A 22650-nucleotide genomic window follows, 5' to 3' on the forward strand; every position below is an offset into this window, starting at 1 on the left:
AGATTTGTGGAGATTTGATAAGACCTTTGTTTACAAAGTTACTATCTGTTACCAAAGAATTATAGTAGTTGACTATTGTGATTAAATTGAATTAATATACTAGCTCACTATATTAACCACACAAAAAAAAACTTCAACTAAAAACTTTTGTTTTATTGTATACACTTCTATAGAACACTGCAGATGCAGACAGTGCAGACAGAAATAACACATGCATGGACACAGGTAGTTCTGTAATTACCACATAACTCTTTACCAGTATGAAATATAACAAAAATACTTCGGACCTTTACGAATCATGAAATTTTTCATTTCCGGTGAGAGTGAGAGCTGCGATTGGTTTAAATTTTTGACCATACCCTTCTCAGCTCTTCGTTTACAATATATATGTGTAGGTATCTGCGCGGAGTTTAGTTTTAGCCTTCAGTTTAGTTTAGGCCACGTCAGAGCCACGTCACGTTTTAATAAGCTATCTAACCTGACCTAACCTTTTCCGTTATTTTATTTGTTTACATCTATCTCAGCTAGTGTCCTAAAGATAGCTGTCTAATTTGCGCCTACCCTTTTTTGTTTTGTTTATATATCATAAAGTTAGTGCTAAAATCAAGGAGATATGGGCAAGCACGAAGTGGGTACGCCCAAGTACATCGCCAACAAGATCAAAGCAAAAGGTCTGCAGAAGCTGAGATGGTATTGTCAGATGTGCCAAAAGCAATGCCGAGACGAGAATGGCTTCAAGTGCCACACAATGTCGGAATCGCACCACAGACAGCTGTTGCTTTTTGCTGACAACGCCAATAAGTACATGGACCAATTCTCCAAAGAGTTCTCCAGTGGCTATCTCCACCTTCTCAAGCGACAGTTCGGCACCAAGAGAGTACCAGCCAACAGAGTTTACCAGGATTACATTGCTGACAGACAACACGTGCACATGAATGCCACCCAATGGTTGACACTGACTGCATATGTCAAATGGCTAGGCAGAACTGGCAAGTGTGTTGTGGACGAGACAGAGAAAGGATGGTACATAACATACATAGACAGAGATCCCGATGCCATAGCTGCCTTAGAGAAAAAGGAGAAGAAAGAAAAGATGGACAAGGATGATGAAGAGCGGATGCTGGAATTTATCCAGAAGCAGGTGAAAAAGGGAAAAACAAGTGAGGAAAATGGAGAGGAGGAGGAGGAACTTAGGCCACTCGAGAGGCCAGAGGATGATGCTCCCTTGAAGCTTGACATCAAGATGAAACCCAAAAAAATTGTGCCAATGTTGTTCGTCAAACCTTTGCTCGATGGTAAACATGGCTTGGATAAGAGTAAAAGTTCTAAAAGAAAGTCTATAAAAAGTGAAGAGGAATCTCACAAGAAAATTAAAAAAGAAAAGGACGATAGTGAAGAAGATGAAAAAGCAGTTGGTAAAGGCAAAGGCTGGTTGGTGGTTGGTATATCCGTCAAAGTGGTGACTAAATCACTGGGAGAAAAGTACCACAAGGCAAAAGGCACAGTTGAGGAAATAGTTGACCCAGATGGCTTTGTTGGCAAAGTCAAACTAAAATCCCCGGATGAGGTGAAAGGAAACTTAATTAAAATAGATCAGGAGCATCTAGAGACCGTCATTCCAGCATTGGATGGCCAAGTTATGATATTAAAGGGAAAATACAGGAGCAAAGTAGGAGTTTTGAAGAAAGTAAGGATAGATGACTTTTGTGCGGATATTGAACTCGAGAATGGTGAGAAATTATTAAAAAGAGTTCCTTACGAAGAATTTTGCAAATATGTTCTCTAAATCTTTGTGTAGTATAGTTGGTATTGTTTGTACGCTTGAGTTGTATTATTGTTATAGAATGGTAAACGGATTTCTAATAAATAATGAATTGTATTTTTTACAAGCCAGTATTTACTTATTTGGAAACTTCCTGCTGGTACTGTGAGGTCAAATTTTATAAACTCATTACAGTAGAAGGAAGAAATATATTACAGTCAACTGTTTTATTGAATTATCTTAAAAAGTCGTGAAAAAAGAAAAAAAATTTAAAAATCAAGCTGATCAGATCTGAGCATCTGGTAAAAATCATTGTGGTTCCTAAACAAGTTGTCGAACAAAATTATTTTTCTTTTCTGGTTCTCAATCTTGAACGTCACAGAATTCCAGGGAAGTTTAGATTCCTTGGACTTGTAACTCAAGCTCTTTGCTGGAAATTCGTAATACTCCAAATGAAAAGGTACCCTACTGATAAATACAGCTCGATATCCGCCCTTATTTGGATCCCTGTATATCCTCAAAGGCCAGCGTGATCTCAAAAGATTTGCTGCAAACAGCATAAACACATTAACCACCATGAAAGCTAAAAGTTGCTCTGGATTTTCCTCAAAATCTTCGCTTATGAAGTACTTTGGATCCTTGTACAACTGATATCCAAAGTAAATTCCCCCGCTCAGACTGATGAAAGCTATGATGTTTACCGAGTAGTACATGATGTGTTGAAATACGTAATTTTTTTGACGGTAAACGAGCTCGTAGCTCAGAGGTATGTGGTCCCTCTTCTTCAACAACAGCTCCATTTTCTCAGAGGTCTTCATCATCGTGCAGGACCTTGACTGCACAAATTTCGTTACACCAGCTATGGGCCTGAGCCTACTTTTGCAGCACTGCAGTATACTTATTATCATTTTCCAGCTGAAACAATTGCAAAGTCTTGTCATTAATTTGGTTTCATCGTGCTTGTCAGTGATTTACTCATACAGCTTATATAAACTTCAGAAATTTGTACCTGGAATATTGTGATCCACAGCAAGTGACAAAGTTGTTTCAATTCCACCTTTTTTTTTTTTTTTTTTTTTTTTTATTTACAAATCAGTCTAATAATTTTGTGTGAAACAATTTAATACCGCTTACACAAAGTGTATACACATAGCAGAAGACGTACGTCAAAAAAGTTAGGTCGTGTTTACCAAAAATATATGTATATAGTATATTGCGCACATATGCTGTGCGCAACTGATGTGGAACCAGTGGAACCACTGGAACCAGTCAACCAGTGGAACTGGAGTACTGTACACGGTACACGTAGGTACAAGCATTTTTTTTTTGAGGTTATTTACACACATATAGTCCCCTCAACGGCAGTGTGTTACCTATAATTATTCCAGCACTTGAAAAGTTGAAAATTAAAAAAATTAATAAATGCTGAAACTATTTCGTGAAAACTCCGATGAGGAGGATGACGGGGACGTCGAAAAGTTGAATACTGATACAAGTTACGCCAAGAATTACGACAATTGGCGGAAGAAAGAGGAGTTGAACAAGCGTGAGTTGACGCATTACACATGTCGACGAAGGTAGGTATACTTAAGTATTGATTATTTTGTGTTGTTACAGTAAAAACCAAGTACGGCGAGGATGTTGCTCTGGATCTCATGGGTGACGATGACGAAGACGACGATGAGTCAAGTTCGTCGAGCGATGATGATGAGGGTGAAGTGAGTAGTAGCGTCGGTGGGTGAGCACGTTTTAATTGAATGTTTCTATGTAAGAGGATTTTTTTTTTCTCCATTTACCTAGGAAATACCAGAGGAGTTTGAGAAAAGTTTCTACAAAACGCTTGCCTGCTTGAAAAAGAAGGATCCCAAGATTTACAATGAGAACGTCAAGTTTTTCGATAACGTGACGATATCGAAAGATGAGAGCAAGCCGAAAAAGAAGGAAAAACCGATGACTTTGCGTGATTACGAACGTGAGATAATAGTGAAAAAGGGCGGAAGGTTGAGCGACAGCGAAGAGGAAGATGGTGTTCACAAGAGGCCTCGGGACCCGACGTATGTTCAAGAACAGCAAGCACTGAAAGACAGTTTTAAGAATGCTCTGAAAGACGAAGAGGGGGAGGAAGATGATGATTTTCTGAAGCCAAAAACGAAGTCGGAGACAGAACAACACAAGGTAAACTTATTAATGAATAGCATGCAATGGTGGACTTGCTGATGTTTATGTATTTTTCAGGAAGAAGAAGCTTACAAAGAATGGCTCAAGGGTCAGTCTCGAGAGATCAATGAGGAAGAACAGAAGGAACTCAAGTCTCTCAGAGATTTTTGGAGCGATCCCAATTTGGATAAAGACGAGAAGTTTTTGAGGGATTACATTTTAGAGAAAAAATTCTTGGATAATGATGAAATAAACGCTGATCTTGAGTACGCTAAGGTGATTCATGACTCGGATGAAAATTTGTCGGAGGATGAGAGGAACATTAATAAGCAAGAGGAATTTGAACACAAGTATAACTTTAGGTTTGAAGAACCTGATCCAGATTTCATCAAAAGGTAACAAAATCATTTATCTGAGTTGGAAATGTTTCATGGTAAAATGTAACCTTGCTTTTCTTACAGATATCCTCGTACTTTGGAAGGTACACTAAGAAAGAAAGAATCAAAGAGAGCAGATAAACGAGCAGAAGTGAAGGCTAGAAAAGAAAAGGAAAAAATCCATAAAAAAGAAGAATTAAAACAGTTGAAAGCCCTCAAAAGAAAAGAAATAGAAGAGAAATTAGAAAAACTAAGAGAAATCACAGGTTTGAATTCATCTATACAAAAAGTTCGTCCAACATGAGTACATAGGTTTTCAAACTAACTTTCTTTTATGATTAGGAAATGATGACGTAAAACTTGATCTAAAAGACCTAGAAGATGACTTTGATCCTTTGGAACATGATAAAAAAATGAGTCAGTTATTTAATGATAATTACTATGCCGAGGATGTGGATGAAATGAAGCCAGAATTTCCTGACATTGACAAAGAACTAGGGGTAGAGAAAAATTGGGATCACTATGATCCAAACTCTAAAAACATAGCAGAATACGATTCGTATTACGAGGGAGGATTGCACTGTGAGGATCCAGAATTCAATGTGAGTATTATCCTTTCGATTCTGTGCTTTCATATTGACAATTTTTTAAATTGCTGACATTTTATTTTAAAGATGGATGCGGAATGTGATGGCCAAAAAAGTGCACACGATGAAGGGGAAGAGTCCGTTAAGAAAAAAAAACGAAGAAGGCGCAGTAAATTTGCGGAGATGATTGCAAAAGAAAAACCGAAATTTAATCCTGAACAGTTTCCTAAGGCTCAAGCATACTTTGAACAGTATTACGCTCTTGATTACGAAGACATGATCGATGACTTACCATGCAGATTTAAGTACAAACAAGTTGTGCCAAATGATTATGGACTGTCGATAGAAGAGGTAAGGTTTTCAACGAATCAATTGGTTCATCAATTCAAAATATTCAATAAATAGTATATTATTTGCTTTTACACGTGTACATTCTCAATTATTTAGATTTTACTGGCTGATGACAAGGAATTAAATAGGTGGTGCTCTTTGAAACGAGCTTTGCAATTGAAAGATGAAGCTTCAGAATATAGTGACATCAAGAGATACAAACAGAAAGCGGCGAATGAGGCTTTGAAGAGGAAATACCTACCAAGTTTGTACAAGTAATATTTGCTAATATACTTTACTTTAAGAAAAAAGTTATATGAAAATTGAATTGATAATGTTTACTATTTATAACTAGATCTGTTGAAAATGATGAAGCTAATGTCAACCAAAAGGAAGAAGTCGAGGAAACTGAAGTGCAAAAAAGTAAGAAGAAAAAACGTAGGGGCAAAAGAAAGCTAGATGAAAATGGAGAGGTATTTTTAATTTGTATTCAATAAAATTCGTAAGGATGAATTTAATTTGAAAAATAACAAAACTTGAATAAAAATTTTTGTTTTACAGGCTATTAGTGAGAAAAATACAAGTGAAAAGGTGGAGACTGTGACTCAAGACACCAGTGAAGCAAATAATAAAATTCAAAATGAACAAACAGCTACAGAGATCAAAAACAGCAAAAAGAAACGAAAATACGAAGAAACTGTAAATGAAAATAATGAGTTTGAAACGCCATCAGAGAAGAATGTACCTGAATCAACGATAAATCAATTAAAAACAGAACAACCAGTTGTCAATGGTAAAAAAATCCAGAAAAAGAAAAAGACGAAGGCTTTGTTGGAGCAAGTAGAGTCTACCAACACCAGCGAGCTTCCACAGAAGAAAAAGAAAGAGCAAAACTCTGAGGATAAAAGTAATGCATCTTCATCAGACAAGCCTCAAGCCATCACCAATGTTGATCATACTCAAAAAAAGAAAAAAAAGAAGAAAAAGAAGAATAGTAATATTCAAGAGAAATGTCCAGAACAGAAAAAACTTCAACCAAGCAAAAAGTTTGCAGAGAAAAATAGTAAGGACAAAGGTGAAGTTTTGAGTAAGAAGCAAATGCGGAAAGAACTGTTCAAGAAAAAAGCTCAGAAAAAATTGGAACAAGAGGAGGCTAAGAAGAATCCAATACTGCAATTGAACGACGAAAGATTCAAGGCTTACGGAATTAAAAATCCAAAAAAATTCAAGGCCAAGCTGAAACACGCTAATACTCAGAAGTAAGATGATTGACTTTAACGTATATCGTGTACAAATGTAAATGATTGCGTTTTAAAAATTGTGTGTTTTTATTGTTACCATTCGCGAACATGCATTTTACTGTAAGTTTACGAAAGGCTGTTTCCGTACCGCAGATTTTAAATACCGTGTTTTTATAACTACTAAGAGATATATATATACATGTATATAGGAAATTACACTTTTAGCGACCTATTAAGCAAATACGTGTAGTGTCGCTTTTTAAAAACTTTTTTTATAGATTTGTAACCACAGTATTGATAAGGGAGGACCGTTTTTGTGCTTTTGAAACAACTCTTGATAATCCAAAAAATTTGCTAATTATCGAACAAACATTATGCCTTAGGGCACTTCAACCGGACTAACTTTTAGTTCCCAAGTTGTAAAACTTTTTCATACAAATTTTTCATGAACAACATAAAAGGGGGGAAGGGGATTCGTGTAACTTTCACAGTAACACACTTGTGCAAATTTAACACTCGACAGCATTAAAACATTTCATCCTGTAAGTACCTAGTACTCTTTTTTCCCCGCTCGGCGACTGATTCCGCCCTGACAAAGTGTACACACCCGTAATGATAAACGATGTTTGAGGATTACGTTAGACTTGCACTGCAACAACACAATAAGCAACCCGTAGGTATAGAATTATGCGCCCTGTATACACGACTACGTATCCCAGCGCCTGTAATCCCGTCCGTATGTCGCTTACCCCTAAACACGCAACCCTCCCTAAAATTACTTGATTTTTCGAGATACCCCTCCCCCTATTTGTGTCCCACCCTCCGATGAAACTATTGTATACACGTACTAGAAATTCTACCTTTATTTTTTCAATTAAAAAATACAAAATTTTCAATGCTAGTTGTGGCAAGGATCAAAATTCCATCTCAGAACCATCAATATTTTCCTGTACGTAAACCCCGCGAGTGAAGAAAAAAATCCCAGCCCCCTCTTCACCGTTCACCCGCCAGGAGATAACAATTCCGCAAAGTGAAGGTGTCGAGCACGTCGCAATGGTAATTGGTGCAAGCGAGACACTCGGTGTGTTACACACGGTACCAGGATCTTACGGATAGTCGAGGGCGAGGGAGAATCAAATAGGCGGGTATTACATACAGTCCAAGAGCTGGTAGGTACGCGAGGGGGTGGCGGAACTTTACGCGCGCAGGGTATACACGACAGAGCCCCTTGGGTGCGATAAATCAATTCGCGGGGAACCCCCGGCTCTTGCGTGCGTGTACGGTGTAGCAGGTGGCCTGGCAAGAGCTCCCCCCCCCCCACTCGCAACGGACTCACGCCTCTCTAATTCCCAATTAATGTTGCACTTTCAACCCTCCCCCAACACTCCTACTCTTTTTTTTTTTTTTTTTTTTTTGTCTCTCTGTTGAGGTGTATTTTGGTTTCCGTTCCTATATGCTCATCAAAATGTTATAAGTTAGATTGCACGTGGGAAGAAAATATTGTTTGAAACGGCGTGGATATAGCATCGTGCATGCATTGTTTCATAAGTCGGTACTTGGGATGCTGTAGGTTTTGTTTAATCTTGTTTAACATGAGAACAACTCATTGCTTCTTTTTTTGTAAAACTAATTTACAAGTCGTTTTCCTTCCCGCGAAGTTTTTTGTATTGCGAACGAAAATTCGAAAAATCATTTGTTGGTTCCCCTCGAAGTACCGCCCTTGGAAAAAAAAAAAAAAAAAAAAAAAAAAATCGTTCAACGTCCATGCGAAAGAAGAAAACAAGAAAAGAAAAAAAAAACGTAGTGTCCTTCGAAATAATAAATCAGGAATCCTGAAGTTCTTTTTTCGTCGGAAAACACTCGTAAACCCGCGCCGCGTATGGGTAGTACACTCGATCACTGTAAGTGTGTGCGGAAGAGAGTCGGGGAGACAACGAGAATGGAAAGCGACAACGGCCGAAATTTCACGGATCGTCGCCTACTGAAAACGAGGGTGAGAGCGCACCGTTTCTTCCGCCCTCGGTGTAGCCTCGATGTAATTGATCGGGAGCACTCCTCGCAAATTACCGGGTTGAAATTAATTTTTAATTGAGTGCGCACTGCGCGCATCATCGAAACCGTCCCTCGACCCTACTCCTCCTTCTTCTGTGTACACCTCATTTCTTGTTATACAGTATTTACTGTCCAATAGTGATGATCGCGTTACTATTGCGGGTAATTTTTATGGGGGTAAACTTTTCATTTTTTCTCAAAACTTCACTCGAAAAACATTATTGACATTTCACATTATTTTAAAAAATAACACATTTATTTGCAAAAAAGCCCTGTAGAACAAATTTCAACTATCAACTATATATTTCAAACGCATCCTAAATTCGCATTGGCGATACATTCAAATGATATTCATAATATATGCTTGCATCATTTCTTCATTACGATTCCATCCAGTAAATTCAAAGAAAAAAATCAAATAAAAATGTTACAAAAGTACTTTGTACTTATTCTTTTACTATGTTTCTTACCTAACTTTGTATTGTTTCAATGAACTAATGGCTCAATATTTTACTTGAGTCATTCTACAACATAGTACTTACTCATAGTAAAAAACGCTTTAAAATTTCTTACTTGCGCTCTACATCTATTGGTATTTTAAGCTGCACCGTATGCGATCGAAGTCTCTTTTAAAAAAAATAGCTTTGTCTGTAAACGCAAAGAGACAGTAAATGAAAGATAATAATACTTAAGACTGTCCCCCTTCCACTATAATACACTCTGGTCAATGACACATGCTAGCACTTAAATTTTTGTGAAGCTCCCCTCTTATGCCTTCGACCCCTAATAACTTATTTCTAATCTCTATATACCCATCTTTTTGGAAAACCTATAATCAGCACTAGACGGTTAAGCTTAGGGAGAAAAACTGGACTTCTCCTATGCGTTCCGTGTGAATATTGCGGATAATGAGGATGACGTTTGAATTTGGTCACCCTTTCCTTTTAGTGTACACATGCTAATAATATATTTAGTTATTAGTATGGGACCAGCGTGTGTTAGGCTCCACTTCTTTTTTCTTCTTTAATCAGATGCCTCGATCAGTAATACTCCTACTTAACTAGGAGAGCGTGTGTTCGATTGTAGTGAATGGACGCAGATGGTAATGCTCTGAAGCCCCACAAATTGCTACGAACTGTCTGCAATAAGCAAAGAGTGTTTACTTCAATTTAAAACACACTCTGTTAGTTAATAAGAAACATTAAGTAAAATAAACAAAAATTGGTTTATGTCTTTATTCATCCGTGGAGGAATTATTATCCGTGTCAAGCAAACTTTTCAAAACAAGTCAGACTGACAAAGGTGTCAAGCCAACAGTGTTTGTCAACTTTTTAGTATTGGCAAATGAATTTATACAATTTGATAATAAAACTACTGTCTTCTTGCTCCTTTGCCATAATTAAGGAAATTTAAATGAAAAAACTTGGAATCTTGAAGCATGGCTATTTATTTCATATATTAGTTGGACAATGTGATCCAATATTTCGGAGTCATCCTGACTCCCTCTTCAGGGAACTATGCAGATGCGAACATGAAAATGCCAAACGCAGCATGACTGATAAAGACTAGTCAGTCATAACTACGGCAATAGAGTACTAATAATTAAATAATCTTAATATTATAAACTTTGTCAGTCAAAATGTATATACAGTTAAGTTATCTACAATATAAGTCACATCCTGACTCCTAATTTATACAATTGTACATTGTACGGACACAAAACAGAAACACACACATAAAGAAAAGAGTACGTATTTGATAAAAATGTCATTTATAAGTATCACTTAAATCGTGAGTATATTTTTTTTCATTTATATTGTGATGATTGGATACATTGTAGAACATTTCCATATACTCAAATTTACACTAATTTCTAATTACATTAGTGTTCTCTAATACATTTATCTATCTTGTTTTTTTCCCAATTCTTTTTTTTATTTACTTTAAGGATTACGTCATTGTCATAGTATTAAAAAAAAATTTTTATTTTCTTAATTCATACATTACACATTACTATCACAATTTAACATTTGTACATTACTACTATCACGAAAAAAGATAATCCTGTTCCTGATGAACCAAAATTCGCCAGATATACATACAACTGACCAAAAGTGGCAATCTTAAGTAATTTTTACGATTATGCGAAATTACCATGATGGTCAAAAATATTGGTATGGCAGTAGCGAAGAAAATCAAGTAATCCCAAATAGGCTTGTTAAAAACCTGTCACGGATAAATAATGTTATTGAGTTACAAATAGAATGAAATAACTAATAATGACGATAAATGGACTATTTTTTTACTTCAAAATAAGCATGCCACGGAATCTCTGGATCGAAAATTTTTAATATCAATACATGTCTACGCTCGACAGTTGTGACAGTGATATCAAAATTCTAAGAGCTTCATGGGACATTTCCAATCCTTAAACGATGTCGGAGGTACTCCATTAACTGTTGTGTGTTTAGAAAACTAAATTCATGTAAAAAAATGCTTATTCAATGAGTTCAGCATGTTCCGTATCACTCTTTTTTTTATTCGAGCTACAAACAAAACCATACAATAAGCTGTTTGTTAGGGCGCAAAAATATTTAGGACAAAAAATAAAATTATCAAGGAGACACACTCGTTACCTCAAAATTGACTGTAACTTTGGTACCAGTTAAATTTTTCTTCTCTGAAATAAGTTTTGATTATTCTTGGCTACCTATCTATTTTGCTCTCTCCACTCGAGGAATGCCGGTGTCTGCAATGTAGTCATTTTTGCTGTAGCATGGTATTCTCTTATAACTCGATCTTCGACACATTTTACGAGCACCTGACTTGTATAGTTTACTTTCAAAAAATTATCTTTTGGACTCTGACAAGAATTCTACATATCTTGTTCTTACATAAATCCTACATTCTCTTTTGCGCAGTCCACAAAATTTTTTAAGCCATAATATTAAAAAAAAAAAAACAGTAAATGATGTTTATAAATGGTGTAACATGAGAGTCTATGGCCTCGGGGTGCTCATGAAATGACTGCACGGAGTTTGGATGAAGTAGTTCATTAATATTAAAAACGAAAGAATGGGTGGGTTGTGCGTTACCGTTCGAAGCCAAAGACTTTTTTTTTGCTATCAACTAATTCTCTTGTTTGATACTCCCCGCCACTCCCAACTCTCAGCCCTCTCCTTATATATTTCCTATTATTATATCCTTTAAAGTTCAAACTAAAAGAGGCACACATATACATGGCTATTTACTATCGTACGTGACAATGGGCTTTTGTTTTTGGAAATTTTTCTGGTAAATCTGATACTTTTGCAGCAACGAAATAGTCTAACGCGTGAGATAGTTCCCGTGTCATTACCATGAAGAAGTGCTCGTCTGTTAAATTTCAAGCATGACTATTTATTAAAACATAACAATTTTTAAACTTTCACGTTATTGATTGATCTCACTAAAAGCTACAGTAAATTCTTGCAGTACTACTGATGATTTTAATCTATCAACCATATTGGAGGTACTCCATGAACTGTTGTATTTTATAAAAACTATATAAATGTATGAGACTGCCTCTTTAATGAGTTCAGCATGTCCTGTATCACTCTTTTTCTTTTGTCCGGGATACAAACGAGATCATACAACGTAACTGAAACACCAGTTAGATTTTTTCTTCTCTAACACAATTTTTGATGATTCTTGATTACCAATCTATTTTCTTCTCTCCACTCAAGAAATTCCGTTGTCTGCAATGTAGTCGTCGTTTCTATGGTATATTATTCCCTTATAACTGGACTCGCCAAATGGTTCTTTCGATTTTATTTTTTCAAATATCAAAAACCGATTACTTAGAAATGATTCAATCGATAGTCTGTATTTTTTACCATCAAAAAAAAAAAAAAAAAAAATTAATTTGCTTGAAAATAATACGAAAAATTAAAAAAGTTAAGTAATTAAAACCCCCGTACTTGGACAAACTTTTTTTTAAGGCAGATGTACTTGGATCCATTGTACCAATACTTGGAAACAACTAAATAAATAATATTTGAAATGCATTTTAATGATTTTATCTAAATAACACTTTTTAAATAGATTTATTTTTATTACAAGCAAAAGAATTTATTCAAATATAAGAATCTAACGTAAACATTAAATAATTACACATCGTAATATTATGTTAAGACAAGTAACTGGAATATTTAAAGCTTACAGAAAATATATTTAAAAATTTATAAAAACAAACTAGTTTTTTTCCTGTTTGATTTTCAATTTTTTTTGTAAAGCATCCATTTCAATTCTACCAATAACCTTTTAATTTCATGAATTTCCTGCACTGATTGGCATTTTTCGTTTCGCAGTGCAACGATATTTTCTTTCATGTTTTCGGTCTTGATCTTTCTTCTTAAATCTTTGATGTTTTTATTCAAATCTTTTTTTCTCGCTATCAACGCTTTCTTTTTTTCTCTCAGTGTTACATGTATATTTTGCTCTTCTTCTTTTATTCTAGTTTCTCTCTCTCCCCTCTATTTACCAACGTTTGTTTTTCCTTTAATTGTTTCTTCTCATGTTTTGCTTCTAAAATATTGATTAAATCACCTACTGCGGCAACTATAGGAACCTCGTTACTTGTATTTTTTGCCTTTTTTTTTTTCTTTTGAGAGAATTTTGAAGAAAAATCTGGCACAGGAAATGATTTTTTAAAAGTTTCAGTCTCGACACCTTAAAAAAAAAAAAATATTTTAAGTTTACTATAAAATTAAATCTTATTAGAATTTAATTCAACTTACTTTTTGAAAATGTCGATTGCTCTGTAATTTTATTTGATGCTACTCTATCTGAATTTGTATCGATAGGTGTTTGATTAATGTCTATTGCGTTATTATCAGTATTTAAAGAGCTTTGATCAACCGACATCTCTGTAATCAAGTTGGTGTAGTCTGGTTTTTGATGATTTTCTGCCGCATATTCAATATGTAGACCATTATCAATTTGCATTAGTACATCTGAGTTTGTAGTGTTAAGTGTTTCAATTTGTTTCGTTGTCTCATTTTCAACATTGAAACTGTTATCAATTGCAGTGCTGTCTTTTTCTTTACCTAATGACATAAAAAATTGTTTTTATAATTGATTATGCTTTACTTAAAACTTGATGAAGTTAATGAAATACTTACTTTGGGGAAAATCTAATAACTCACTTATATTTTTATGTGATTCTATTATACTTGTTTTATTGTTATTTAAAATACTTTTTTCCTCAATAACATTCTCAATTATAATTTCTTGATCCTCAATCAAAATCCCTAATAAAATTTATATAATTTATAAATATCAATTTAATATGTTTATTAAAATTTTAAAGTAGTTTCCAAAGAATAAGTACCTTGAACAACAACCTTCTGTACTTGTCCATTGTCATCGATAAACTCGATTTCTTGCAAGGGATCTTGATTTCCATTAAGATCTACGTGAGGATTAAGCTCGAAAGATTGAGGAGATGCCATAGCAGATTCATTATTTGTTACTAACTCATCGTTAAGTATATTATTCTCTAAAACACTGTTTATACAACTATGTTACTTATATCCCAGGCACTTGCTTCAATTGTCACCAGAAATTAAAATGTCCTTCTTGCCTAATATCGCCATCCTATACGTCTTTATTCATACTATTTTCAAAAGCAAGAACAGTATCAGGAGGTAAAATATTATTGCAGAGTGCTAATAGCTTTAAATAATCTTCTTCCGTTGTGATACTGTCTGGGTTATCAGCCAGTTTCTGACTGATTATGCTTTCTTTTCCCTTTTTTTTTTTTTGTTTAAAATATAATTGATTGCATTTGCATCGAGGGGACACAATCCAGAAGATCTAAATTCAATCGTTACGGCTTGCGATAAATCAGTTGATTGTAAGGTGATTTGCAAAATAGTTGGAAAAACGTGCTTTGGCACATTAACCATATTATTTTCAACTCTGTATTCACGTACACATTTTTTGTAGGCCTCTTTTAGGGGGTGAAAAACTGATACATCCAAAAGTTGATAAATATGAGTCAAATTTCGATGTAATACGATCAACTCGATCTTATTCGATTTACAAAACTGACACAAAGGCAAGGTTAAATGAGAAACATGTCCATCAATATAAATATAAAGAATAATTGGCAATTTCACGTTATTATCCAGAAGCCACTTCAGGAATACATTTTTAATATAAGAATAAAAGCTCTCGAAGGTCATCCAGCCATTATCAGTATGGCCGATAGACCAGTTCTTTGGAATGGAGTTAACGATTTTCCTGTTAGGAGTAGTCTTACAGTCGAACAAGATCATGGGCAGGAGGAGCTGCCCAGATGCATGTGCGATTAATAAAACTGTAAATGTTGCCTTCTCGTTCGCACTAACGATTTAGTAAACGGATGATGCACCTTTTTTCGTGATCACAGAATTATCCTTTGGTACAAGCATCATAGCTGTTTCATCCAGATTGAATACTCAGCTTGGACTGATATCAATTAATTCCTTTTCTTGTAAATAATCTTTGATGTGGCTGAACCAGCCACGTATGTCTTTTTCATCAACAGACGCTCTCGTGGTTGTCAAATTTTGAGCAACTCTTTTACTTAAATTTGGATGCTGTTTCATGAAAGCAGCATACCAGTGCTTACGGCCTGTCATCTCGAAAAACTGTATCCTTTTTACTATCTTTTATAAACTTCTGAACATTATCAAGTAACTGACCTTTAGTAATCGGACATCCTTTCTTGGCACATTCCAAAATCCACTAGACCATGTCATCTTCTGCTTCTGACAGTATGGTCGCAGGCCCTTTTCTGGTTTCTAACGGTGATGTGCCGTTTTTTTTTTAAATGAAGCGAGCTTTTGGGAATTCCAAATTGTGCAGATGCTTCTCTTACTGTCATATTACCTTTTTTCATTGTGTCCAAAGCTTCTTTAAGTTTTTCTCTCGTGTATGACTGTTCACAAGACTTTTTTTCCGTCCCAATTTTTGTTTTGAATTTTTGGCACGCTTACGCTTCAAAATATCTTTATTCTCACCTGAAGTTGTTGATTGGGCTGCCTTAGATTGAGGCTTAGACATAATTATTCTGAAAATGCAGATGTTATCAATAAAAATGATGATACTAGTGATAAGCTATTGTCGCATTGTTAGTAAACAACTTTTGAAGGTTATATTGTCTGCGTTCCTTCGATTGTACCCTATATGAATTCTGTTTTGTCTAATTTCTGAATATATAAGATTTACTTATGCTTACCACTAAAAACAGGTTGATTTTGCACTAAACATGAGTTATTGCTTTTTTTAAACCCACAAAACGATGCACAATGACTTAAGTGTTATCAACGTGTCCAAGGATTGGGTACCCATGACACAAATGAGAGTAGATATTGGCCAAGCAGTCTCGACTTGTCCACATACTGGGTATCAGATAAAATTTGGGAGGTATACTTAGACAAGCAATGTAAAATTTAATTTTTATTATTTCAACTAAAAGTGAGCAACAATTCATTAAAAAATATATACATTTAAAGCAGAATCACTTTTCACTTCATTAAAGTAGTTGGAAACAATTTTTTCTTTTGTGTACGAATGCAGTCGCTACCCTATTTACTACTAACATTACAGTGAAATATTGACTGGCAACAATACAAATTTTTTTTGATGTACTTAAATTAAATTATTGCAAAACATTTATGTACCTCTAAATGGCTTTATTTTCAAAGAATATTTATTTAATTTTTGTACAACTAGTATAATATCAAACTTTTTTTACATTTCAATTTGTCCAACTACTACTGCCAATTCTTGTATTGTCCAAGTACTGGTGCTTTTACCTTAACTAGCATCCGATTTGTGTAGTTAATTTACAAATAATTCTCTTCTGGACTATGACAGACATTCTGCGTATCCTCAGTCATAGTTCACGAGGAAAACGACAGTCAGACGGAGAAAAACAAGTCGTTCTCTTTTGCAAAGTCCACAATGTTTTCAACGTCATAGTTGGAATTCATAAAAACAGCAATTAATGATTGTAGGTGGGCTTTTATTTTAGAAAATTTTTCTGGTACATCCGATACTTTTACAGCATCAAAAAAGTAACGTGTGAGATGGATCTCTATTCAATACCATGCCAAAGAGCTCATCAATTAAATTTTGATCAAGACTATAAATTTAAAAAAAAAGTTCATACTCTCACATTATTAATAACTCACGTATTAAGCTATAGCGAATTCTTGCACTACTCCTAATGCTTCCTATCTATCAACTGTATTGGACATACTACTCCATAAACTGTTGTATTTTTTATACACTACATAAATGTATCAGACTGCCTCTTCCATGAGCTTAGCATGTCTTGCATCACTCTTTTTTTATGTCCGGACTACAAACGATGTCGTACAATAAACTTTTAGTTTTGACGCAAAAACATGTAGGACAAAAAAAGTAATTAATAAGACACACTCGTTACCGCGAAATTGACTGTAACTAAAACACCAGTTAGATTTTTCTTTCTCTGACACAATGATTGATTATTCTTGACTACCAATTCATTTTCCTCTCTCCACTCGAGAAATTCCGTTGTCTGCAATGTAGTCTTAGTTTCTACAATATACCATTCCTTTATAACTTAATCTTCACTGCACTTAACCAGCACCTAAATTGTAAAGTTAACTTACAAATAATTCTCTTTTGGACTATGACAGATATAATGCATATTCTTAGTCATAGCTGACAAAAACAACAAAAGCTGACCGTTGAAAAACAAGTCGTTCTTTTTCCCGAAGTCCACAAACTTTTTTAAGTCATAGTTGGATTTCCAAATAAACGCACATAATGTTTGTAGGTGGGCTTTTAGGAAATTATTCTAGTAAATCTGGTGATTTTACAGTTACAGGCCAAAATAAAGGGAGATAGTAACAACGATAATAGTGCCAATTAAAATAATGTACTGCTTAGTTGTAAATCTGTATATTTTGTTTGAATAGGAGATATAGTCAACTAATTATCCATTGCATATTTTCTAACGCGTAATTTATCATTTAACGATATTCATATTATAAACTGATAGTGAAATCTACACCTAGAACGTGGTGCTTAAATGTAGCACTCAAAAAAAAAAAAATTTCTAGAGCACTTGTTCCAACTAGTGTTGTATAGTTTCAATACTTTTTTTCAACTATGATTAAGTAATAAAAGTGTTATTTTTGGCTTGATTTGGTAGACTAAATAAAACTGTCTTACAGACGGAAGTTGTTAATTACTACTCTAAACCACTCACCCCGATGTTGCTGATAAACCAGAATTCGCAAGACATGATATAATTGTCTAAAAGCGACAGCCTTAGGTTTATAACAATTATGCAAAATTGCCATGATGGTCAAACCTATTGTTATGGCAGGGGCAAAGAAACAAAGTAATCCCTTATAGACTAACTGATAACTTGTCACGAAAAAATGATTTTCTAAGTTAAAAATAAAAGTAAATAACCAATAATTACGATAAATATATTTCTTCTTTCCCTTAAAAAAGAGCATTCCATAGAATTTCTAGATCAAAAACTTTGCATATCAATATATGTCAACGCTTGAAAGTTGTGACAGTGATATCAAAATTCTAAGAGCTTCATGGGACATTTCCAATCCTTAAACGATGTCGGAGGTACTCCATTAACTGTTGTGTGTTTAGAAAACTAAATTCATGTAAAAAAATGCTTATTCAATGAGTTAAGCATGTCCTGTATCAATTTTCTTTTATGTCCGGACTACAAACGGTGTCATACAATAAACTTTTTGTTTTGACGCAAAAACATGTCGGACGAAAAGAAAATTATCAATAAGACACGCTTGTAACCTCAAGATTGACTAAAGTACTTGAAGTAACTGAAACACTAGTCAGATTTTTTCTTCTCTACAACAAGTTTTAATTATTCTTGACTACCGATGCAATTTACTCTTTTCATCCAAAAAATGATGGTGTTAGCATTGCAGTCGCCGATTCTGTCGCATACCATTTCCTTATAATTCGATCTTCACCGCACTTAACCAGCACTTGACTTGTATAGTCAACTTACAAATAATAGTCTTTTGGACTATGACAGATATTGTGCATATTCTAAGTTATAGCTAACGAGAACAACAAAAGCCACCCGTGGAAAGACAAGTCATTCTTTCTCCCAGAGTCTACAAACTGTTTAAAGTCATATTTGGAATTCCGAAGAACAGCAAATAATGTTTGTAGGTCAGCTTTTACTTAAGGGAATTCTTCTAGTAAATCAAGTATTCATACAACACCAGACAAATATAAAGGAAAATAGTAACAGCGAAAATCGTGTTAATTCACTAATGTATAGCTTAGTTCTACATCTGTAAATTTTGTTTAAGTAGAAGATAGTGTCAACTTCTTATCCATCACATAATTTTAAACACGTGATTCATCATTTAATAATAATTATACCATAAACAAATGGTAATACCTACACATAGAACATGGTGCTTAAGTGTTATAATTAAAAAAAAAAAAAATTTATACAGTACTGGTTCCAACCAGTGTTGTATAGTTTCAATACCTTTTTTTAAATATGATTAAGTTTAATATTATTAAACAAATATAAAGTAATGTTTACAACAATTATGCGAAATTGCCTGGATGGTCAAACTTATTATTATAGCAAAGGTAAAGAAAATCAAGTTATCACTCAAAGACTTAATGATAACTTGTCACAGAAATATTATGTTTCTGGGTTGCAAATAAAAAAAAAACTAATATATACAATAATTAAACTTCTTTTTTCACTTCAAAATAAGCTTTCCATGAAATCTCTAAGTCCAAAATTTTAAAATTAGATACATGTCTACGCTCGACAGTTGTGACAGTAATATTAAAATTCTTAAGAGCTTTTTAGGACACTTCTTATCCTTTTACGATATCAAAAGTACTTTATTAACTGTTGTGTGTTTGACAAACTGAATTAACGTTAGAGACTGCTTCTCCAATGTGTTCAGCATGTCCTGTATCACTTTTCTTTCATGTCCAGACTACAAACGATGTCATACAAAAAACTTTTTGGTTTTGACGCTAAAACATGTCGGACAGAAAAAAATTATTAACTAGATACACTTGTAACCTCGAGATTGACTGTAGCTAAAGCACGAGTTAGAATTTTTCTTTTCTAAAACAAGTTTTAATTCTTCTTGACTACCGATACAATTTACTCTCTTCATTCGAGAAATGATGGTGTCAGCAATGCAGTCGCCGATTCTGTCGCATGCCATTCCCTTATAATTCGATCTTCACCGCACTTAACCAGCACCTGACTTGTATAGTCAACTTACAAATAATTGTCTTTTAGACTATGACAGATATTATGCATATTCTAAGTCATAGCTAACGAGAACAACGAAAGCCAGCCTTAAAAAAACAAGTCATCCACTTTCCCGAAGTCTACAAACTTTTCAAAGTCGTATTTGGAATTCAACTGCAAAGCAAATAATGTTTGTAGTTGAGCTATTACTTTAGAAAATTATTCTTGTAAATCATGTATTAATACAGCTGAGACAAAAATAAAGGAGGATAATAACAGTGATAATCGTGTTAATTAACATGATGTACATCTTAGTTGTACATCTGTAAATTTTGTTTCAGTAGAAAATACCGTGAACTTATTAGTCATCGTATATTTTTAAACGCATAACTTATCATTTTATGATAATAATATCATAAAAAAATTGTAATACCTACACATAGAACATGGTGCTTGAGTGTAGCATTTCAAAATAAAAAAAATTTGTACATTACTTGTTCCAACCAGTGTTGTACAGTTATAATTCCTTTTTTTAACTTTGATCGAGTTTGAAAAATATTATTTTCAAATTGATTTAGTGAACTAAATAGAACAGTCTAACAGACCAAAGTTGTTAATTACCACCCTAAACCACTCACCCTAATGCTTCTGATAGACAAAAATTCGCCAGACATGATATTATGACTGTTTAAAAGCAACAGTCTTAGGTTTATGACGATTAAGCGAAATTTCCTAGATGGTCAAACATATTATTATGACAGAAGCAAAAAAAATCATGTCATCCCTTGTAGGCTTGTTGATAACTCGTCACGTAAATATTATGTTTCTGGGTTAAAAATAAAAGAAAATAACTGATATATACGATAGTTATACTCCTTTTTTCACTTAAAAATAAGCTTTTCATGGAATCTCTGGATCTAAAATTTTGAATACAAATACATGTCTACGCTCGACAATTGTGACAGTGATATTAAAATTCTTAAGAGCTTCTTTGGACACTTTCAATCCTTTAAAGATATCGGATGTACTCCATTAACTGTTGTATTTTTTTAAAACCAAATTCATGTATGAGACTGCCTCTTCGATGAGTTCAGCATGTCCTGTGTCACTCTTCTTCTTTTGTCCGGGATACAAACAAGATTATACAATAATTTTTTGTTTTGACGCAAAAACATGTAGGATAAAAAGAAAATTGTGACACACTCGTAACCTTAAGGTTGACTGTAACTGAAACACCAGTTAGACCTCTTCTTCTCTCAAACAAGTGTTCATGATTATTGACTACTAATCTTTTTCCCTCTCTCTACTTAAAGACTGATGTTTTCAGCAATGCAGTCGTCTGTTCTGTCGCATACCATTCTCTTATAACTGGATCTTCACCGTACCCAACCACCACCAGACTTGTATTTTAACTTTCAAGTAATTATATTTTGGACTATAAAAGACATTTTGGATATCCCCAGGCATAGTTAACGAGAAAAACAGAAGCCACCCTTGGAAAAACAAGTCGTTCTCTCTTGCAAAGTTCACAAAATTTTTAAAGCTATTGTTGGAATTTATGAAAATAGCAAATAATATTGTAGGTCAGCTTTTATTTTAAGAAATTCCTGGTATATCCTGCTTTTTTTACAGCAACAAAGAACTGTAACGTGTGAGCGGAATCTCTTTTCACTACCATGCCAAAGGGCTCATTAATTAAATTTTTAGCTATACTATTTATATAAAAAAAAACCATTTTTATATAATTTTGACCGGGCTTATCAGGCCCAAGAACTCTTGATAGCATTCAAATTTTTGGTTGATGATAATTTTTTGTCAAAATACTTACGAATAATTGAAAAATCTGACACCAGTACCCATTTGTTGCACTCGATCTTACGGAAATGCTGTGTGAGTGCATGGTGTTTTAATTATTTTGAGATCTTGAAGCACACCAATTTCTTTGTAAGCTACTTTTTCATTGCATACCCAATGTGAAAAATCTTTGAATAGTTTATCATTAAAACATTCTAATCAATAAGATCTCTGTAAGAAAAACACTGATAATAGTAGGGACTTGAAAGATCAAAGTGTTACGTGTAATATCGTATACATAATTATAATTACATAGACTAATACAGTTAAATAGTCGTATGCTAATGGTCTAAGAAAATATTTTACAGTACAAAATATAATATTTCGATAGCCTCTGTTCGGACGTGCAATCTTTTTCGGGTTATCACAAAAATTGTCAATTTAATGCGCGTTATAGTAGTATAAAATTATAAACTAAAGTTTTTAATCTACTCTGTATAAAAAGAAATATTAATGGATCGCAGAACAACGTGTTAAATTTTAAGCCGTATCATAGGTATTATTATTTTTTTTTAATATAAAAATTATATTAATTTTTGTACAATAGATATAGTCTTTGTATACTTGAACGTCAAGTCATACCCGAATTATTGAAAATTTTGTGTCTTTAGCATAAAATTCGATAATAAATAAATTTTGTAAAATCATTTACTCTCAAAAAAAAACATATACACGTATACATGTATATGTATAAAATAGAAAATGTTCAATAAAGTATTGGTCATAAATGTGATGATATTTCACAATCCTGACACGTAAGTGTACCGTTATAACTGATGAAAATCTACTCAGGGTGATCCCAAAGATATCTCAGGCGTTGCCTTCAAAGCGCCAGTGTCTTCAGCGTTTGTGATGGTGACATGCAGTTACAAAAACTTTTAAATTTTTACGATTGTTTTACTGAAACCTTTTTATCAAAAACTGGTGTGTTTATGGACAAAAATACTTAATAACGTTACAATGAATTACATGTTCATGT

The 22650-nt window shown here is 33.9% G+C and overlaps 3 protein-coding genes across 4 annotated transcripts in view; 2 read left to right on the forward strand and 1 right to left on the reverse strand.

Moving 5' to 3' along the window:
* The first annotated feature begins 454 nt into the window (after nucleotides 1–454).
* Nucleotides 455–2813, forward strand: kin17 (kin17 DNA and RNA binding protein). Its single transcript, XM_014357455.2, has one exon. It carries the CDS (start codon nucleotides 614–616, stop codon nucleotides 1784–1786), a length of 1173 nt encoding a protein of 390 aa, XP_014212941.2. The 5' UTR covers nucleotides 455–613; the 3' UTR covers nucleotides 1787–2813.
* Nucleotides 1827–2904, reverse strand: LOC106642628 (uncharacterized). The gene is made up of 2 exons (XM_014357457.2): nucleotides 2772–2904; nucleotides 1827–2677 (listed from the first exon to the last, which is right to left on the reverse strand). The coding sequence occupies exon 2, from the start codon at nucleotides 2668–2670 to the stop codon at nucleotides 2032–2034; it is 639 nt and encodes a 212-aa protein (XP_014212943.1). The 5' UTR covers nucleotides 2671–2677; nucleotides 2772–2904; the 3' UTR covers nucleotides 1827–2031.
* Nucleotides 2905–3037: 133 nt separating this feature from the next.
* The window catches only part of LOC106642619 (protein KRI1 homolog), a 66894-nt gene continuing 47281 nt past the window's right edge, over nucleotides 3038–22650 (forward strand). Inside the window, exons 1-10 of one of the 2 annotated variants that reach the window (XM_089597287.1) lie at nucleotides 3038–3308; nucleotides 3380–3480; nucleotides 3563–3937; nucleotides 3998–4314; nucleotides 4381–4562; nucleotides 4639–4898; nucleotides 4971–5234; nucleotides 5331–5488; nucleotides 5569–5686; nucleotides 5775–6472. In XM_089597287.1, coding sequence (XP_089453413.1) covers nucleotides 3185–3308; nucleotides 3380–3480; nucleotides 3563–3937; nucleotides 3998–4314; nucleotides 4381–4562; nucleotides 4639–4898; nucleotides 4971–5234; nucleotides 5331–5488; nucleotides 5569–5686; nucleotides 5775–6472 — 2597 coding nt within the window. In that variant the 5' untranslated portion in view covers nucleotides 3038–3184. Of the gene's footprint in view, nucleotides 3309–3379; nucleotides 3481–3562; nucleotides 3938–3997; nucleotides 4315–4380; nucleotides 4563–4638; nucleotides 4899–4970; nucleotides 5235–5330; nucleotides 5489–5568; nucleotides 5687–5774; nucleotides 6533–22650 lie in introns of those variants that run through there. The other variant, XM_014357448.2, reaches the window with a different exon arrangement.

Source organism: Copidosoma floridanum, unplaced genomic scaffold (assembly GCF_036245765.1).
Source record: "Copidosoma floridanum isolate Cflo_tuat_1 unplaced genomic scaffold, Cflo_Japanese_pri ptg000032l, whole genome shotgun sequence".
NCBI classification, from domain to species: Eukaryota; Metazoa; Arthropoda; class Insecta; order Hymenoptera; family Encyrtidae; genus Copidosoma; species Copidosoma floridanum.